Genomic DNA, 17,503 nt, shown 5'->3' on the forward strand with positions numbered 1-17,503 from the left:
GCAATCACAGTGCCACATTTAATTTCTTTTTCGTCTTTTAAAACATTCAATATCCTGGCATAAAATACATGATCTATGTTTCCAGGTCTTCTTACAGATATTTTACCTACTACTTTTATTTTTACATCTTTAAAACTGTAAATTAGTAAAAAAAGCTGTGCATAGTCATCTTTGAAATATGCAAAAGGTAGTATAAAATTATGTGCCGAAAATAAACTAAATAAAAATATATTCATTTACTCTACCAGTGGTTTAAAAATTAAGTTGTTTTCTCTATAATTAGTATCAGGATATGATTAGATGATATGTTTTATCCATTGTCATTTTGATCTATATCAATTATACTTAAGACAGTTTGTATTATTTTTCAAGGAATTTAAGCTGATCATGCTATCTGCAGTACAAAGAGTGAAATTTCAACTAAGAAAAACAACCCAGTTTCTAAAATAACATAGTAAATAAAAACAATAAAAAGTTGAAATCTATTCAAATAAATATGTTTAATCAATATGTAATCGATTAACAAATAACAGTATTACGAAATACTAGAAAAAAGTTTAATAACGTGTTTCATTCTCATTTTTCTACATATCTTTTATGAATGACAGCCCTTTTGAATAATGTGGGTCAATTTGATTTTTTCCCGACTTCCTTTCGTAATTGAATACACCAAATCTCATTTTCGTGCTAAGGCTGATGTAAATCACCATAGATATGATTGCACTATGCCGCTTTGGTTACATGATACACAATGGAGTTTGCATTTTTCTGTAAGGATTGAACATAAGTATTTGTTTTTATTAACCTCAGGAGCTGTTACGTAATAAAACACTTTTTTTCAAACGAAAGGTAATACTGCAGCAAGTACACATATGTCACAACAAGTGAAACCGATGATGTAGTCATGTTTCACACAAACTTGGTTTCATGCCTTGTGGTGAAACTTTGCTTTTACATGTATCATTTTATCATAATTTATTACAGCCACATGTCTACACAATAAATGTCTAGTTTTAAGACCAAAAAGGTTTTGGAACATTTACATTAAGCAAAATAAACTCTTGACAATTGATGAATAAGATTTATTTGTTCTTTTAAATTATACTTTTTAATCAAAACAACATTTAAAAGTAACAGTATCAATGAGACGTAAGTGGGTACTTAAAAAGTTATATGAAACATTAATTTTTTAAATCGGACTAAAATGTACATGTTTTATCATTTTCAGAAGAAAAAAAACAATAACGTATATTTTAAGTGACAATTGAATATTTCAAGCGTTTATCAAAAATAGTTTAGAACTTTCTCAACGATTTCCATTCCGCCCTGTATCCATCCAGTACGCCCATTACTTGAGAAAACATTTGACGCAATGTATACGTCATCGCTCGCAGACGGCTTGATCATGCGTGACTCAACTTCATCCCATTTGTATCCTGGTGCCCATGCGTACCACGCAGCACCGATTGGATACTGGTCCCAGACGATCATTACCTAAAAAAATAGAAGACATGAATGACGGTTAGAAGAAGTAAATTACATTTAGAAGAAAAAAAAATGATAAAAGAAAATGCCTTTGAATATACTTGTATAAAAGTTATACCACAAAGCAGTTTACAGAAATGAATAAGTTCAAACATCAAAGTCATTTAACACATTACCTAATTCCCAATTTTCACTGTATGGTCAATGGATTGACAAATGTAATATTATGATAAACATTATAAAGAAAGTTCATATTGCGAAGGTAAATGCCTATCAACAACATTGAAAACAAAACACTTATACTTTTTCATCCATATAAAATGCCTAAATGTCGATATATTTCTGCTAAAGAAATGTGGTTAATTCCGTTATTTTATTGGAGAAAAATAACGAATAAATTTCTATGAACTGAATTAAAAATGTCGATTTTATCACAAACAAGCATTACTTCAATAAACTTCTATATGTATAACACATTTACCAACTGAAATGAAATCATATTAACACATCCATGTTATAAAGTCTTCAAATGGCCTACCCCCGTGACATTTAGTTAATATTGCCAGTTTTCACACCTTTGCATGAAAAAAAGCAACATTTCTCCAATCTTCATACATTCATCAATTCTGATCTGATACATTAACGAAACCCATTTCATGATCATGGATATTTTTTGATGAATAGTACGAACACTTAATGTAGTTTACCGGTTCGTAAATAAATCTCTCAAAATCAGTTTAAACTCTCACGACAAAATACAACTTCACAAAATAAAAGTGAATTTATATTTGCAGTTTAATTAAAGGAAAGGCTTACAGCAGATTTTGGCTGCGGTACATCGGTTAGTTGAATGTTGAAAACTTCCGCATAAAACTTTCGTGCCAGATACACGCTAAGGTTGGTCATAGCAATAGAGTTGTCACCAACTCCTGGTACAAGATCACCAAATCTTAGTGCTTCCCGCCATATTCTGTTATCTGTAGATAAAATTATATTCTATGTTTTATTGTATTATCATTCTTAGATAATAAAAATACGTTTATTTTACTTAAACGTTGGTTGGGCATCAGAGAATAAACCTTTATACCTCAAATCGTTAAATTTAGGTAAAGGTTTCTGAACTGTTGTCGAAGTCGTGTGCATAGCTTCCTGATATTTTATGCCAAAATCTAATACCGACAACGAATAAATATACATAAACTTAGTAAAGTAAGATAAAAAATTAAGATATAAAAAGTCCAAGTTACGTGCTGTTTGACTGATACGTATTGATAATGGTAATTTGATGCACAAAGAATATAAAGAAAATACAAAAGCATGACCCAGATTCTCTTAGTACTCGCTTTCCTTCTTGTCTAAAGGTACAACAACAAAAAAAAGAAACATTTCTCAAAGTTGGTCTTCTAAACGAGTACATAATATATACCTCCGTCTGTATAGGCAGTATTCAAAACACCTTTGGATGTTGTTTTTGATACACCGAAGTCGTATGTTTGGCTTAACGGGGTCATCGATACAGCGTATTTAGTGGCCTTGGGAAGTTGTCGCCACCAAGGTTGATCGTAACCAAAAAAGATTTTGCCGGCATTTATCTCCTGCGTGAAAAAACATTTTTTTAGTTTATGATACATTTGCAGCTACTTTACATATAGAATTTAGTACTATATTGAAAGATAAGAGCCAGCTGAAGGTCAGCACCACAACTTATGTTTGTTTCAGGCTTAACGCCGTTTTTCAACTGTTTTTCAGATATGTTACGGCGGGCAGTTAACCTAACCAATGTTCCTTGATTCTATACCAGTACAAACCTGTTCTTCGCAAGTAACTGCCAAATTTCCCACTTGAATCAGGGGTGGTGAACGAATAATTTCAGACACAATGTCTTTTATCTAATAATAGAGAACATTCGCCTCGCCCGAGGATCGAACTTACGACTCCGCGATCCGTAGATCTGCGCTCTCCCTACTGAGCTAAGTGGGCGGGCATAACTTAAGTTTTTTCACTCCTTTTTCATTGCGGCTGTATATGTGACTGTTACTCAGGCTGCATTCTTGTTGATTATGCATTCCTTTCTTACACCATTGTAAGTGACTCTTTCATGAAAAATCAAGCATATACTTTTAACCAAGAATTATTGGTTTCTATTGTGAAACGATATCAATATGAAATGGAAGCAGCTAACATATTGATAGGAGTTTTATAGATATCAATATAATTAATACGGTTTGGTCGTTCTGTGAATAAAGAATTACAGGATTCAGCATCATTATTAATATGTACATTAATCTTCTTAGTGCCTGAAAAAATATCAAAATTAATATATACAATGTTTTACCATAATGTCATGGACCTTGAGAACGCTTTATCCATATAATTTATCAATATTTCGTTCTTAAAGGATGTTATGTGGATGTCTATTGTAAAAACTGAAGCCTGACCATACCATTCATGTTAATAGGCGAACAATAGGTCATTTCAGTTTTTAATAAGGGAGAAAATAAACGCTTTAACAACACAACAATGTTTTGGCCCTGAAATCTTTGTGAGAAAAACACGACCATTCTAAAGGAAAAAACCCTGATTTAATCAAATTAAAGAAGAGTATTTCAAGTTTATTTAATTGACTTTTTTGTTTGTGTATGGTTACTTAAAAATATAAGGGACAACTCCAAGATAACAAATGAACTCCCACTTCCCGCCCCCAAAAAGACACAAGAAAATTAAAAACGCGGCCTTTTGCAAGAAGCGCACAGCGTGTTTCTTTAAAATTTGATATATCTGTTCTTTGAATAAATGAATCACAGCACCAGCATTACGTATCAGTGCTCACCCTTCTTGTATCACAAATCGTTCTACCTTATAGTTCCTTATATAGTCCAGTAGAACTTGGACTGAACCTTGCAATAGGGTATATACAAGGTATTTTTGCAGTTTCCTGTTCTTTAGACTTCAGTAAATGAGAATCCACCGGATGACATCTTGTCATCTTTGGGGAAAATTTTTTATTTAAGAAAATTAAAAATGGCCGCCATCGTCGAATTTCAATGTTGTTCTGCTTGAAAAAAAAGAGAAACTTTGTAGTGGGGATTATCTAAGGTTCTATTGCTTAATGTTGTTCATTAAATGGAGCATACATAGTATCTTATGACTTTCGCGAGATCCCTGGGCATTTTTCTATTTATGGAATCCAAAATGGCTGCCATTAGAATCATATGATAGTGTATTTTTCATATTGTATATCAGTTGATTGTTTAGTGACTGATAAAGGTGTTGTTGTTCTTTGCAATATCATTTTCGCAGAAATAACAAACTACTGAGAGAAAAGAAACACAATTAATACGTCACAAACAGATAGGTACAGCTGCAGCTGTGGCAGCATTATCATCAACAACAACAACTTTTCTAAACTTAAAAATGTAAAAACGAATTGGGAATAGAGAAGCGCAATTTGAATATGTAAGTAATATATCAAAAAACTAAAATTGTTTAAACATTTACACACATGTGTTTGACCTGTTGTAACATCCGTATCACATATATAGTCATATACTTACCTACGTCACCAAGTTCAAATTACTTGCATAACGCAGATGAGTGAAAATTCAAATAACGCTGATTATTGATGTTGTAATTGTAAAAGATCGATATCATAAAACTACATATAGGGCAAGCAATTATCTCCATATCATTAGGAGAAATGTAAAGAAAAATAATGAGAAAATTGAAATGCATTCAGTGTCAGTCCCTAACTAGAATATTGTTTGATTTTTTTTCAATTTTATATAAATCTATCAGTTGGTAAAAATGAAATGGTACAAGGAATGCCTGCAACATGAAGCAGTGTTTCCCCAATAATACTGTATTAAATCATCCCCTTATTGTATTTTACAAAATCAAATTGAACCTAGTCCATGTATCAACCATAACGTGAATCTAAAATACCTAATTCAAGATTTTAGCACTCAAAGAACAATTTAAATCTAGAACTTCTCACGGGCCCTCCTCAGACATGTACAATTCAGCTTCAGCCTTTCTGCAAACCGACTGGCTTCTGTACCCATTAATTAAGCTATGTTTGCCCTATTTCACTATTCCAGTATACATTTATAATACGGGATACTCATTTCTATGAAAAGTAGTAACACTGGATTATGAAAAGCAGGTTGATATTTCCTATATTCACTTCATTTTTCGTTTGTGGCATCCATGGGTAACAGCAGCCGGACCGGACTACCATACACCCAACTATAGTTATTATATATCATGAAGAAGAAGAATGTTTATTTGTACTAAAACCCTCAAAAGGGTCATTGACAAAGCATCAGATACATAACTGGTTTGTTTTGAGGTCATTTTCAAAAGAAAGTAATGATCTTAATATCATTTCAATAGTTTAACTATTTTTTTAACTGTCATCACGTTTTAATTTTTTAAAAAATGTTCTGTTACTTGCCTTTTGCCAAAATTATTTTAAAAGGAAGAGAAAAGGTAACAAATCATGTTATGTATGTCACATGGCTAATTATTAAGAAAGATGTTGACATTTTCAATCTTATTTAAACAGTAAAAAGCATACTTGCGGGAATTTTAGAAAATGTCACAATGTGTTCACATTTTTATCATTTTACATCATGATATGTTATCTTGAAATGTAATTTGGATTTTAAAAGATTGTGTTTGTAACGTATTTTCAAGGTTTTCACATAAATGGAACACAACTAAATGTACTAAAAGGAGTTTTAGTTTTAAACTAAGAAACATTTATAAATTTTGATCAGATTATGATTGAAACATTCTGTGTCAGATCGAACATCTTTAGAATTGAAGTATTGCAAGGAATTTTTTTTTGAAACTATTTTGAAATTTTTTTAACAGGTACCTTATTGTGAAAGGTAATTTATCATCAAATAAAGAGTTTAAAGAAATATAACCATACATTCTTTATACTTTTATAGTGAGCTTAATGTTCGAAATTTCATAGTTATGTTAAATGATTGTTTAGAACATATTTACACTATTTACATATTTGGCACTTTTACATGGGGTTCAAGATTTGCTGATAAAAAAAATTCCCAATTGATGACAAGATGTCAGCCGGCAGTTTCTTGATCAACATATCCTAAATGACAGGAAACTGCAATAAAACCTTGTATATACCCTGCTGCAAGGTTCGGTCTCTTTTCTCTGTTATTCTACTGGACTAATACATATGACAAAAAATATAAGAAAAACTATTTCAAGCATATGAATTAGGCATTCATCTTGTACATACAAGTACTCTCAGATGCTGAATTACAACTGCTGTAGGCTCAGGCTAAACTGATCTCCTAGTATGTTCTGCAAAATACGTATTTTGTTGCAATAATTATAAGAAAATGTAAAATGCATCATATTGCTTTACCTTCAGTGAATGTTTCAGGTAATCTTGAACAGTCTCCTGTCGAAGTCCCTCCCAGTCCAGATGTTCCAAAGCCAGTCTAGGAATTGCAAGTATCACCTTCTTAGCGCAAGCTGTAACGGCCCTTCTTCCCTGAAGAAGAAATGGGATTAATAATTTGGTGTATTAATTAGTCGTGTAGTAATTGATAATTTAATTACTGTAGTCGGATCATAACTGCCCTCCCTTTTCAGGCACTCGTAATTAAGAAGAACAAATGACATTTTCACCTAAGTATGTTTTTATTCTTTCTTGAAAGTCCTAAATGATAACACATCAGTATGATTTTATTGAACAGAAGTGTGTGAATGTGAAGAGGAGGTTCAAAGTTATTTCATTTTTTTTCACTATAATATATACATGTATGTAGCATTTGTTTTTATGAAAATATTTCAAAAGTCTTTAATATCCTTAAGTTGAATTTTATAAATTATGTAAATACGGGACTGAAATTTAGGAATTACTCTACAACGGTCAATACTATTAATTTAAAAAAATAACTAAAACGGCATACAATCAAAATGTATAACTTTATCTAATGGATATATGATCGTTCAAAACCATACGTATTTCATCACACACGTGCGTTTTTAGTTTTCTTTGACATCTGTTGCCACATGAAATGGTTTGACATGACCGTACTTATTGATTTTTATTTGACCGCCAGAAGGCGGTGTCTATCTGCGATCAATATTTTCGCATGTGGTGACACATGTTTTGATGTAAATTATGTAAAATATGTGATACAACACATGAAGAAGTACTGTATATAGAACATTGTATAAGGTTTTTTTTTTAAATATAAAACCTGTTAAAGCGATTTAAAGTTTAAAATCTCTAACTTTTAGACCTTCATGACGTCACTTCTTTTACTGCGCAGTGGTAATTGGCGCCGCTGCTTAACATTGGAATTGGGGGAAGTGCTACATAACAAAATGTAAAGTACAAGAACTGTTTAAGATGAATAAAGTCCTATACATTAGAAAGCATCGGAGGTCATGCACCATATATGTACACACACTAAATGAAAGTGACATAAATTTTGACATCAACAAAAATAGCCTTTTCGTAGGGTTTAACGTCACACCGACAAAATCACAAGTCATACTGTGACTTTCCACCTTTTGGTGGGGGAGACCCCCAGGTACCCCTACGAGCATTTTTTCATCACGACCTTCCGTAATCCAGCATGATGGCTTTCTCACATGAAGAATCCTAGCGAGGTTTCGAATTCACATTAGAGGTGATTTGAAGTCAGCGACCTTAACTACCCGACCACAGAGGTGTCCAAACCTAAATAGTAAAATCATAGTCAGCCCATTTCAGGTACACTGCAGTACCAGTTTCCTAAAGATGAAATGTCTGATTAGAAACAAGTGATTGTCTACCTCTAGTTAAACGTTTTGTTGCGTAAAACATAATCATGATACGGCTATTCAAATTTTTGAATTCAGAATCGACAGTATGGCACAGAAGTTTGCTACATTGTATTGGATCTGTTTAGGCTATACAATAGTTATTATTATAGTCCTGACAGGTTCGAAGCAATATTGAAAACTAGTGTGCAATATTCGCAAGTCTTCATGCAGGATGCAGAAAACTGCAATAGCTTTGTCTTGTCGCTTTTTAGGTAGCGAATGTATCTGCTGCTGGCGATTGTATACTAAGCGGAAAACAATGCAATTCATCCCGTGTTTCTTCGATATAGATTTTAATCATATCGCATCTGTATAACTTTAACAATAATATTCCTTTGGGTTTATTGTTTAACAATTAATTATGTAATAGAAAGTGCATTTTAATGTTCTTTGTGTTTTATATCATAGCAATCCATATATGGCAGTTGTAGGAGTTCCACATTGCCATATACAGCAGTTCAAGTGAGTACTTAAAATCCTTGCTTTACAAATGTGTAAAGCCCAAGTAAAATAAACCAATACGAGAGTAGAAAATCAATAAAATACACTTCGCTGTCTACTGTTCCAGACACGCTGGCATACTTTCCTATGCAACAGTGCGGTAACTAGCGTGCGGGTATTAAATACCTGCACACTTTTAGTTACCGCACCCTGTACTCAGTGTATACGATTTACATGCACCAAATTGGTTAAGAAAAAACACCGAGCTACGATACAAGTTCAACTTACTTGTAATGTATTCGGAAATTGGCATATAATACTTGAGGAAATGCATTACTTTTCGCACAATATTTGCTTGATATTAAATTCAGTCACACTTACATGACATATATTATATAGTGAACAATATCTTTGTTTTGAAATTGCAGCTTCATCAAAACTTCTAAAAACTTGAGAATTGCTTCTGATACCGTTATGGATATGTTAGTGCTGCAATAGAGAGAATCATATGTTGCCATGACAATTATAATGTCTTCTTCTACCTTTATGTCAGTAGTTATACCAGCTACTGTCGTCGTCGGCTGGAACGTCAGTAAATAATTCCCGTTAGCATGCCTCTTTAAGCATTTAAGATGGCGATTGTAGTACAAACTGTGCCTGAAAGATATAATCTGCATACTGAAACAAAACATTTCTGGAATATATTTGTGATTCTGTTTATCTCGTGTTTTGTTGCTTGACAAAAACGCAACTGTTCCAATATTCTGTATTCCAATTGAACTGTTCTCAATCTTTTAAAAGAGCTTGCAATTTATATCTGTAATAAATGTTTCGAGATAATATTCTATAAGCTATGATAACAATGTGGTACTTGGGATAAAAACACTTTAATTTCAATACTGCGCTGCATACAAAAAATGCCTATAGTATCAAGGATGACAAATGATATAACATTTGTCTGAAATTTTTATAGAGCATCCAACACATATATAAAAAGCATACAAAAGGATCTTACTTATCACTAGCTTGGAGAAATTGTCCAACAAGTCCCATTGGAATAGCCTGGAAACCTTCTTGGACTGTTTTCACAACCCTTGGGCTTGGGGAAGGCACACTTGGATCACTAGTTGGAAGACTATTGGCCGCAGCAACATCTGGACCATGTCCTTGGATGAAGCTGTCACTGTCCCTGATATAATGTGCGGTTTCTATGTCCAGATATTTTGCCATATACATATCTCGGCTAAAAGAATGCATGTAGAATTCAAGCAAATATAAACACTTCCATCTTCTTCAAACATGATATCGATCAACTGCAGATTACTGATGAGCATAACTGTTTTAGATCAAGTTCAAATTCATCAACCATTTTTTTCCTATTTCCGCATAGGTGCTTCTTCAAGGATATCATTTGGTAGATATCAGTTATAGCTCGTTTAGATTCCTTTTTTTTTTTAGCTTGTGTTCTTTCAAAATGATACAAAATGATTTACAGCTTGTATATAAACATACTGAATCAGATCTTCAATGCACATGCCATTATATATGCTGTAAAACTCACCTTTGCATATACAAGTCCACGCCGTCCAGCGATTGAAGGACGTCTCTATTTTGAGATGAAACTGTGAAATTTTTAAACACATTCCTGTAAATATTTAGAATACAACCGAACCATCAAACGAGAAACTGTTTGTGAGAGGTTCAAACTTATACTTATCTGACGATCATGAGCTTGTAATACTGACAATAAAGAAGCGAGATTTCAAGATGTGTACCTGTACGCTTACGTGTAGAAAAACACATTAGAAAATCCACTTGTTCATTTCACTTACATTTCGAACGTGTGCGACTATTATGTGCGTAAAATGCAATTTTCTATTTTTGTTTGTTTGTGTGTAAACTTATTTTTAGTCAACATTGGTAACCCATATGGGTGGCTTTTCCGGATGTTACTGGGAGGATAGTGTAAGATCCAATTCCTTAACGTGCAAGGCATAAATCACCCATACACGGGACCCTTCTCCCAAAGTTAGGGCATCGAACTCACGGCCCCTGGTTTCGTAGTCAGACATTTTAGTTGACTTATCGAAAACTAAGAAAATTCTAAACGTACTCGGAACTCGTGCATGAACCAATAGCCTCACTTACATTGTGCACTTACCAATTAAGTGTTTTTAGATCAACGCGGTTTTCTAGTGGAAGATTGTAAGGTGCATGTGTCGGGAGCTCGTTGTATTTCATGTGCCTTCCTCTTAGATAGTACAACGAATCTTCACTTGGTCCTACCCCTAGCTCAAAGTCAACAATGTTTAATCCTAAGTCGCTCACGGTCTTGTTAACTAAAAGGTGATCTGAAGTATAAAAAATAATATATTTATGAATGGTTATGTGTCAAAATTCCACTTTGCCTATTTGCGCCGCTAGAACTCTTATGTATCAGTTCCTTCAAGGTACTTACGACGCGTAATAACAAATGACATTCTCCGGTTATTATGAAAATTACTTCTGTTATGGCCGAAGGAAATAGCCTATTGTAATTACGGGTGACCTTAAACTAAAACGTTTACATATTCGTTATCACCGCTGTTGAAACTTAATGAATTCTTGCCCCAATTTCAAGAAAAATATTAAGTAATTGCCTAGCTAAGTCTGTTATTTCAAATGCTTAAGATCGATTCCCGGCCGCGTCCTACCAAGACGTGAAAAATGGTACCAGTAGCTCCCTTGCTTGGTGCTCAGCATTAAAAAGGAAACTACCAGCAAAACTCACAACAAACACTGATATAAAAGATCTTAAATAACACTAAAATATATATGCTTTACAATAAACTGGTTGTTGTCTGATTTGAATATTACAAGTCATCAGTACATCAGCCACATATTTAAAGGGTCATTACGCCTTTGTTTTAAATCCGGCTGCCACATTTTTGTTATGGACATAGAATATACCACTTCCTTGTTAAATCCTATTTTAGACAGCTGCCAATTATATCAAAAAAAAAGGACCAAAACCAGCTTATACGATACTAATACATAGACCGTTGAAATATACCACCTATTTATTCTAAGTTTAAACTTGCAGGCATTGTTATGCACAAAAAAAAAAGAAAAAGGTACTTGAGTCCTACATTCTACTTTTAATTCTTTTTTCATGGCTGAAATCTCTTATATGATTTAATACAATATATATAAATAAAAAGAAGCGCAATATATTCTTCCCCTAAACAACGAGTGTATATTTCCCGATGCAAAAATAATAATTTTTATATTACACACAAAAATGTAATGTAAATATTATGAGTTTATTCAAATGCCTGAATAAGATTGATAATGCTGAACTAAATAAAAGAATTAATGCAACGACACACATTAAATTACGTCACACACCTGATATATAATTCAGGCGTCAGTGTATTGAAAACAAACGGGGAATAGCAATAGAGTATGTAATAATCAAGCATATCATATGCATGTTAAAGTAAAACCAGTTGTTGCCACTCCTACACTATTTCGTGTTTATTTATCCTTTTAGGATATTTAATACACAAATTATTCGTGTCTCTCATGAATTTCAAACAAAACATAATCGGAATGTTAATAACAACGTTTTAAACAAATTAACGTCATTCAAAAAGTATTACGAATAATGTTTTTAATGAAATCTGAAAAATAAAATGTTTGGAAATAAATGAATTATTTATTGTCGCCAAACAAGTAACAAACAATGTGGTTATTCATGAAATAGAAGATATTACATGAGTGTCTTTTCATATTGAATTTATTAAACGAATTGAATGATATAATAAACTGCGAGGCTCTGTCGAGCATTTTATCAATTTTATTCAACGAGTTTAATCCTTTACTATATAAACAGATCAATTTGACCAACTTCTCCTATACTATAAACGACGTTGACGTCAAAGCTTTATCACACTAGTGTATTATCATTTTCATTTAATGGCTTTATTACATTTATTACCCGCGACGTCAAACATGTGATAATTACATTGTTTACAACAAGATTCATCACATCATGTCCATTTATCATATGTTATATTAAGGTATCCAGTACACAAATAAGCAAGTTCTATATAATAGTGCTATTAAGATATATCGAATATTGATGCCCGGTAAGCTCATATAATTTTGGTATCATTTGCAAGTGTATTGTTTACTGAAAAAAAATTACATGACAAAAATATGTTAGATCTATAGAATTTTTATTTTCTACTTTATAGTTTTCAATGGTACTCAACAGAAATCCAGTTATTACAGCGTAAATTGATCATTTCGCAGTCAAACAACATGACTGTGGTGATTCGTGCATATTATTATGGTCATTTTATTTACTAATTCTTGTTCAACAGACACATGATACCAAATGACACCAAAAACTCATTGGGTCACCAGGCATCGATATGTTATCTATTTGTGGAACTGATACCTTAAGTGTTTGTCAAAAGGATAAAGTTACATCAATTATTGATATAAGTTCTGCATTATTAATTTGCCTGATCCTGTGGGATATAAGTAAAATTTTCAATAGACATAACAGTAATGTTGTTATTGCCAACGGTAATTATGATTTACACATGTATAATTGTTGTTATATTTTCTGGTCCTTTATGATCATGGAGTCCATTCAATATGTACATACTTGTACGTATAAAAGAGTTCCGCTTTAGCCAATGCTAGAGGACATTAGGTTTTTTCGCGTTTCATTAAACAAACTGATTCTGGTAATTTTTACATGCTTGCTTCCAAAATATCTTTTTGTATATTTTATGAAAAGGTGTGAAAGGAAATGTAACTGAATAAAACGTTGAAAAATTGAAACGATCACGAATCAATGGGTTAGGTCAATTTAAAAGAAGCCAACTTAAATGCACGAGATTGTTATAATAATTTTTTCTCTCTGTTCTGTATCTTTACTGGCAGAGGATGAATTTAATGCCCTTCAGTGACAGCGTTTGTCTGTATATATGTATGCATGTAAAGCACATTTGAACGTACATTTGTATTTATCATGAAAAGGGTGCTATATAAACTTTGTATAATAATATGAATTATAGGACACATAAACTAGCAATCCGTTGATAGTTGGATCGAGCTTTGAACTTGTACTTCTTGTACACATTTTGAACCAGCATATATACTGTGCAGCACGGTTTTAATGCGCTACTAGCACATTATGATGCTTTACAACAGGTGTTTAACTTCTTCATAACCAGTGCAGTTGAGAGAAATTTCCAGTAAATACTTAAAGAAAACACTCAAAAATAAACGTTCTATGATCCCTATAATAATTCAACTTACCATCTGGTAAAAACCTCATTGCTCCCATTTCAACATTCACATCCGATATGCCCGGAAGTTGTACAGTGAAACAGCGTCCGCCGATGCGGTTCGAGTACTCGTACATTGATATTTTAAGACCGCTTTGACGTAGTCGCCATGCAGCATAACTTCCGGTGACCCCCGCTCCAATTATTGCGATATCATCACACCGTGACATCCCTGAATTGCCTATAGCATTATATATGTAATTATTAAAAAGCATAAACAAGCTGAATGATGAATTAAATGTGGAACAACAATAGGGCTATCATGGTACATATCGCTCACCAGAGTTTCACAGTTCCAACAGATACCACAAAAACATTTTTGTCGAATTACTTGAAGACTAGCCTGAAGATTTAGATACGATTTTCTTAGAGTTAAACAGGGAAGAAAACTATCAAATAGAGAAAATGGAAACTTCACAGGTCGCTCAACACGACAAAAACGAAAATGTTGCAGCAGGCTTGGTTTGATTGAGCCTGTTCATGGACGGTAGTAAAACTAAACAAATCAAGATAAATTTTGCAAGTCTAGTAGACGGCCACCTAAGAAATCTTTGTGAAAATTATTTTAAACCAGACAGGCGATTTCTGACAAAGTCTTTTAAAGTCAACGCCCCCTCCACCAGGCGGCCATAGTTTTTGACGAATGAATAATTTGAATACTCTTGCTATATATTTACCCAAGAAACATCTTTATCAAACTATTTCAAAATCACATTTCAATGTCTTTGTAGATTGTTGTTTAAGCTTAAGTCATCCGTCATCCACAATTTCTTTGAAGAACATCTCTTCCTAAACCACTAAGCCAGTTTCAACAAAACATAACAGGACGGTTCCGTGGGTTGTGCCCTTTCAGATTCCTTTAAATATAGATCACCATGCGGAATTCTGCTTATGATAGCAACCATAAAAAAGACCAAACTTTAAAAATGTTCTCCTCAGACACATCTAACTATGTTCAAAAATATTCCTTGTATAACTCCCTACCCAATCCGTCAAATCATTTTATTTCATTAAAACACGTGGTCGCGCGGGGGGAGTTTAGTTTTCCATATACACGGCTGTCTCGAAAACGTCAAAATTCTTCTCCTCTGAAACCGCTGGCTCAATTTCCAGGTAATTTCACAGCAATGTGCATTGTGTTCATCTTTCAACTTCTGATTTGTCTCAAAATATGGCCACCAGGGCAGCGGTACTAGTTTTTTTCTGATCGGCTGTATGGAAACCATATGAAATGTCCAGGATTCAAATCCATATCAGACAGTGGATATTTCTATTGTGGTCGTGAGTGTCAGTGTCTTTTACACAACTAAGAGGCCGGTATAAATTCTTCCTAGGAATGATGTCATTTCTTACATCGGTAAGCTACACTGGGTACGTTAAAGAACCTGGCTGTCTATTCACAAAGAGCTAGGCTTAACTGGAGATACATAGCTGTATCAAAAATTGGTCTCTCTCTCTCTCTCTCTGTTCTGGCAGGAATTGTCTCACTCTGCACCACTAAGATTTATATAATACTGAAGCAACTTAGATTTGTATGAGAATATGTATTATACTATTTGTTACAATTAATTACTTATTCATACACACAGGGACAAAAGGAAAGACTATTTAGAAGAAGAAGGAAAAAACCAAACCCCCCCCCAAAAAAAAACAAAAACAATCAGAACACATAGACTTACCGTTTTCATCAAAAACATAGAATCCCATCACGCTGGTAATTAAAATGGCAACAAAAACAATACTATAAAAGCGCACCATCTTATCGTTAACAGACTATATTTTATAGTGCAACTGTTATTCATGAGTAAAAACTTTCGTTTAATTTAAACATGTTATAATGTCAATTTTATTGCCGCATGACGTAGTTTGTCCGTAAAAAGAATAAATTATAAGTAATAAAACAGGATATAACGTTTTTATCATGATTAAACCACTACTCATTATAATCTACATCTTCTTAAAGGTACCGTAGAACGAAATTTATATAATTATATGACATTTATGGATAAAGGCAATGTTTTTAATATGAACTCAAATATTGCTTTAACCGTGGCCGGGATAAAAATCCAACTGAAATCAGTTCAGCGGCTATAAATTACGATAAATTTATGAATGCGTTATTATTATATTTTGATGCTGAATGTGGCCAGTATTACGTTTATACCACACCACAACAAATATGCAGACACTTTCAACGATTGGCTAACATTCAAAATGCCTTAAATACTGCTAAAACATTAGAATTAGATGAAATATTAATGACAATCTATGAATAAGATCTGTATGTTTGATTTGTAATAATCTATAACTTGCTCAATCGATAATCTAGACGGTTAGTTTTGTTATCATTCGCCGAAAATTAAATATTTAGTAGCTCAAGTTAGATTTTAGTACGATTCGTATGCTTTTCACGCGCCTAAAGTTATACAAAATAAAACAATAAATAGTATTTCTAATAAAATATGCAATAACATAATATAGCCAATATCTAAATATTTATATAGTGTGTAAACTGATAGACTTTTATGATGAGGGGGTAGAAAATTTGGAAAAATACCCAAAATATTGTGAGCAAGAATGTTTGGAAAGTACAAGTTTTACGATATTATGTTCTGCGTTTCTGCATATACATATACAAGAAATATGCAAAGTTAATAGTGTAATTTAAAACGAAAATCACCTATACGCATATTTAAGTTGTCTTAGAGAACATGTATCACAAACATTCTCATTTCAACAGTAATTACACAATTATTGGTAACACCAAACGTGTTTGATTACATTTTCACTGTTTTCAGTGTTGAAATAACTTTATTCAGACGTATGTCTTTTTGGTGATATTAGGTCAACTGGAAAAAGACCAAATGGTCTTAATTTATGTGAAATTTTATTTTGAATTGAGTATTCTCCCTTAAACCCCTAAAATTAATAAGGATCATCTAATGGTCATGGCGAACCTCTTCAAACAACTAAAGACTTTGGGATTAATAATTCTACAGTCACCGTGATTGCTGGAATGAGATTTTTATGTTCAAAATCAACTTGACGTTGACCTTTGATCTTTCAACCAAGAAATATTTAGGGGTTAGTGAGGAGCTTATCCGCGAAGTTTAGTTACTCTAAGCTAACCGGTCTCAGGAAATTTGTCGGACAAGATCCACAGCGCCCTTGACTATTAATCTTATACTCAGTTATATACATCATATGATTATGACGAACGTCTCTAAAAGTTTGAATGTTCTAGGCCTAACCATGTCTAGTATTTTGTCAGACAATTTGATGTCTCTACCAAAATAGATAGAGGTCATGTATTGATATTCACCTACATTCGTACCATGTTCGAGGACTCTAGGTTGAAGCACTGGTTTGGTAATTGG

The 17,503-nt window shown here is 33.1% G+C and overlaps 1 protein-coding gene across 1 annotated transcript; it reads right to left on the bottom strand.

Annotated features, from left to right (window-relative positions):
• Nucleotides 1-1,066: 1,066 nt before the first annotated feature.
• On the bottom strand, nt 1,067-15,922 carry LOC123553597 (aplysianin-A-like). The gene is made up of 10 exons (XM_045343288.2): nt 15,806-15,922; nt 14,098-14,307; nt 10,943-11,132; nt 10,343-10,426; nt 9,797-10,024; nt 9,324-9,438; nt 6,887-7,015; nt 2,912-3,080; nt 2,302-2,462; nt 1,067-1,494 (listed from the first exon to the last, which is right to left on the bottom strand). Exons 1-10 carry the CDS (start codon nt 15,882-15,884, stop codon nt 1,285-1,287), a joined length of 1,575 nt encoding a protein of 524 aa, XP_045199223.2. The 5' UTR covers nt 15,885-15,922; the 3' UTR covers nt 1,067-1,284.
• Nucleotides 15,923-17,503: the final 1,581 nt, after the last annotated feature.

The sequence above is a fragment of the Mercenaria mercenaria genome, chromosome 15 (assembly GCF_021730395.1).
Source record: "Mercenaria mercenaria strain notata chromosome 15, MADL_Memer_1, whole genome shotgun sequence".
Taxonomy (NCBI): domain Eukaryota; kingdom Metazoa; phylum Mollusca; class Bivalvia; order Venerida; family Veneridae; genus Mercenaria; species Mercenaria mercenaria.

Excerpts from the sequence above, each read along its gene's own strand:
- LOC123553597 (XM_045343288.2), bottom strand. The coding sequence starts at position 15,884 with ATGGTGCGCTTTTATAGTATTGTTTTTGTTGCCATTTTAATTACCAGC. Across the intron at positions 10,427-10,942 it reads GATCTAAAAACACTTAATTG|GAATGTGTTTAAAAATTTCA; the intron begins GTAAGTGCACAA and ends AAATATTTACAG. Across the intron at positions 10,025-10,342 it reads GTGGACTTGTATATGCAAAG|CCGAGATATGTATATGGCAA; the intron begins GTGAGTTTTACA and ends GCATTCTTTTAG.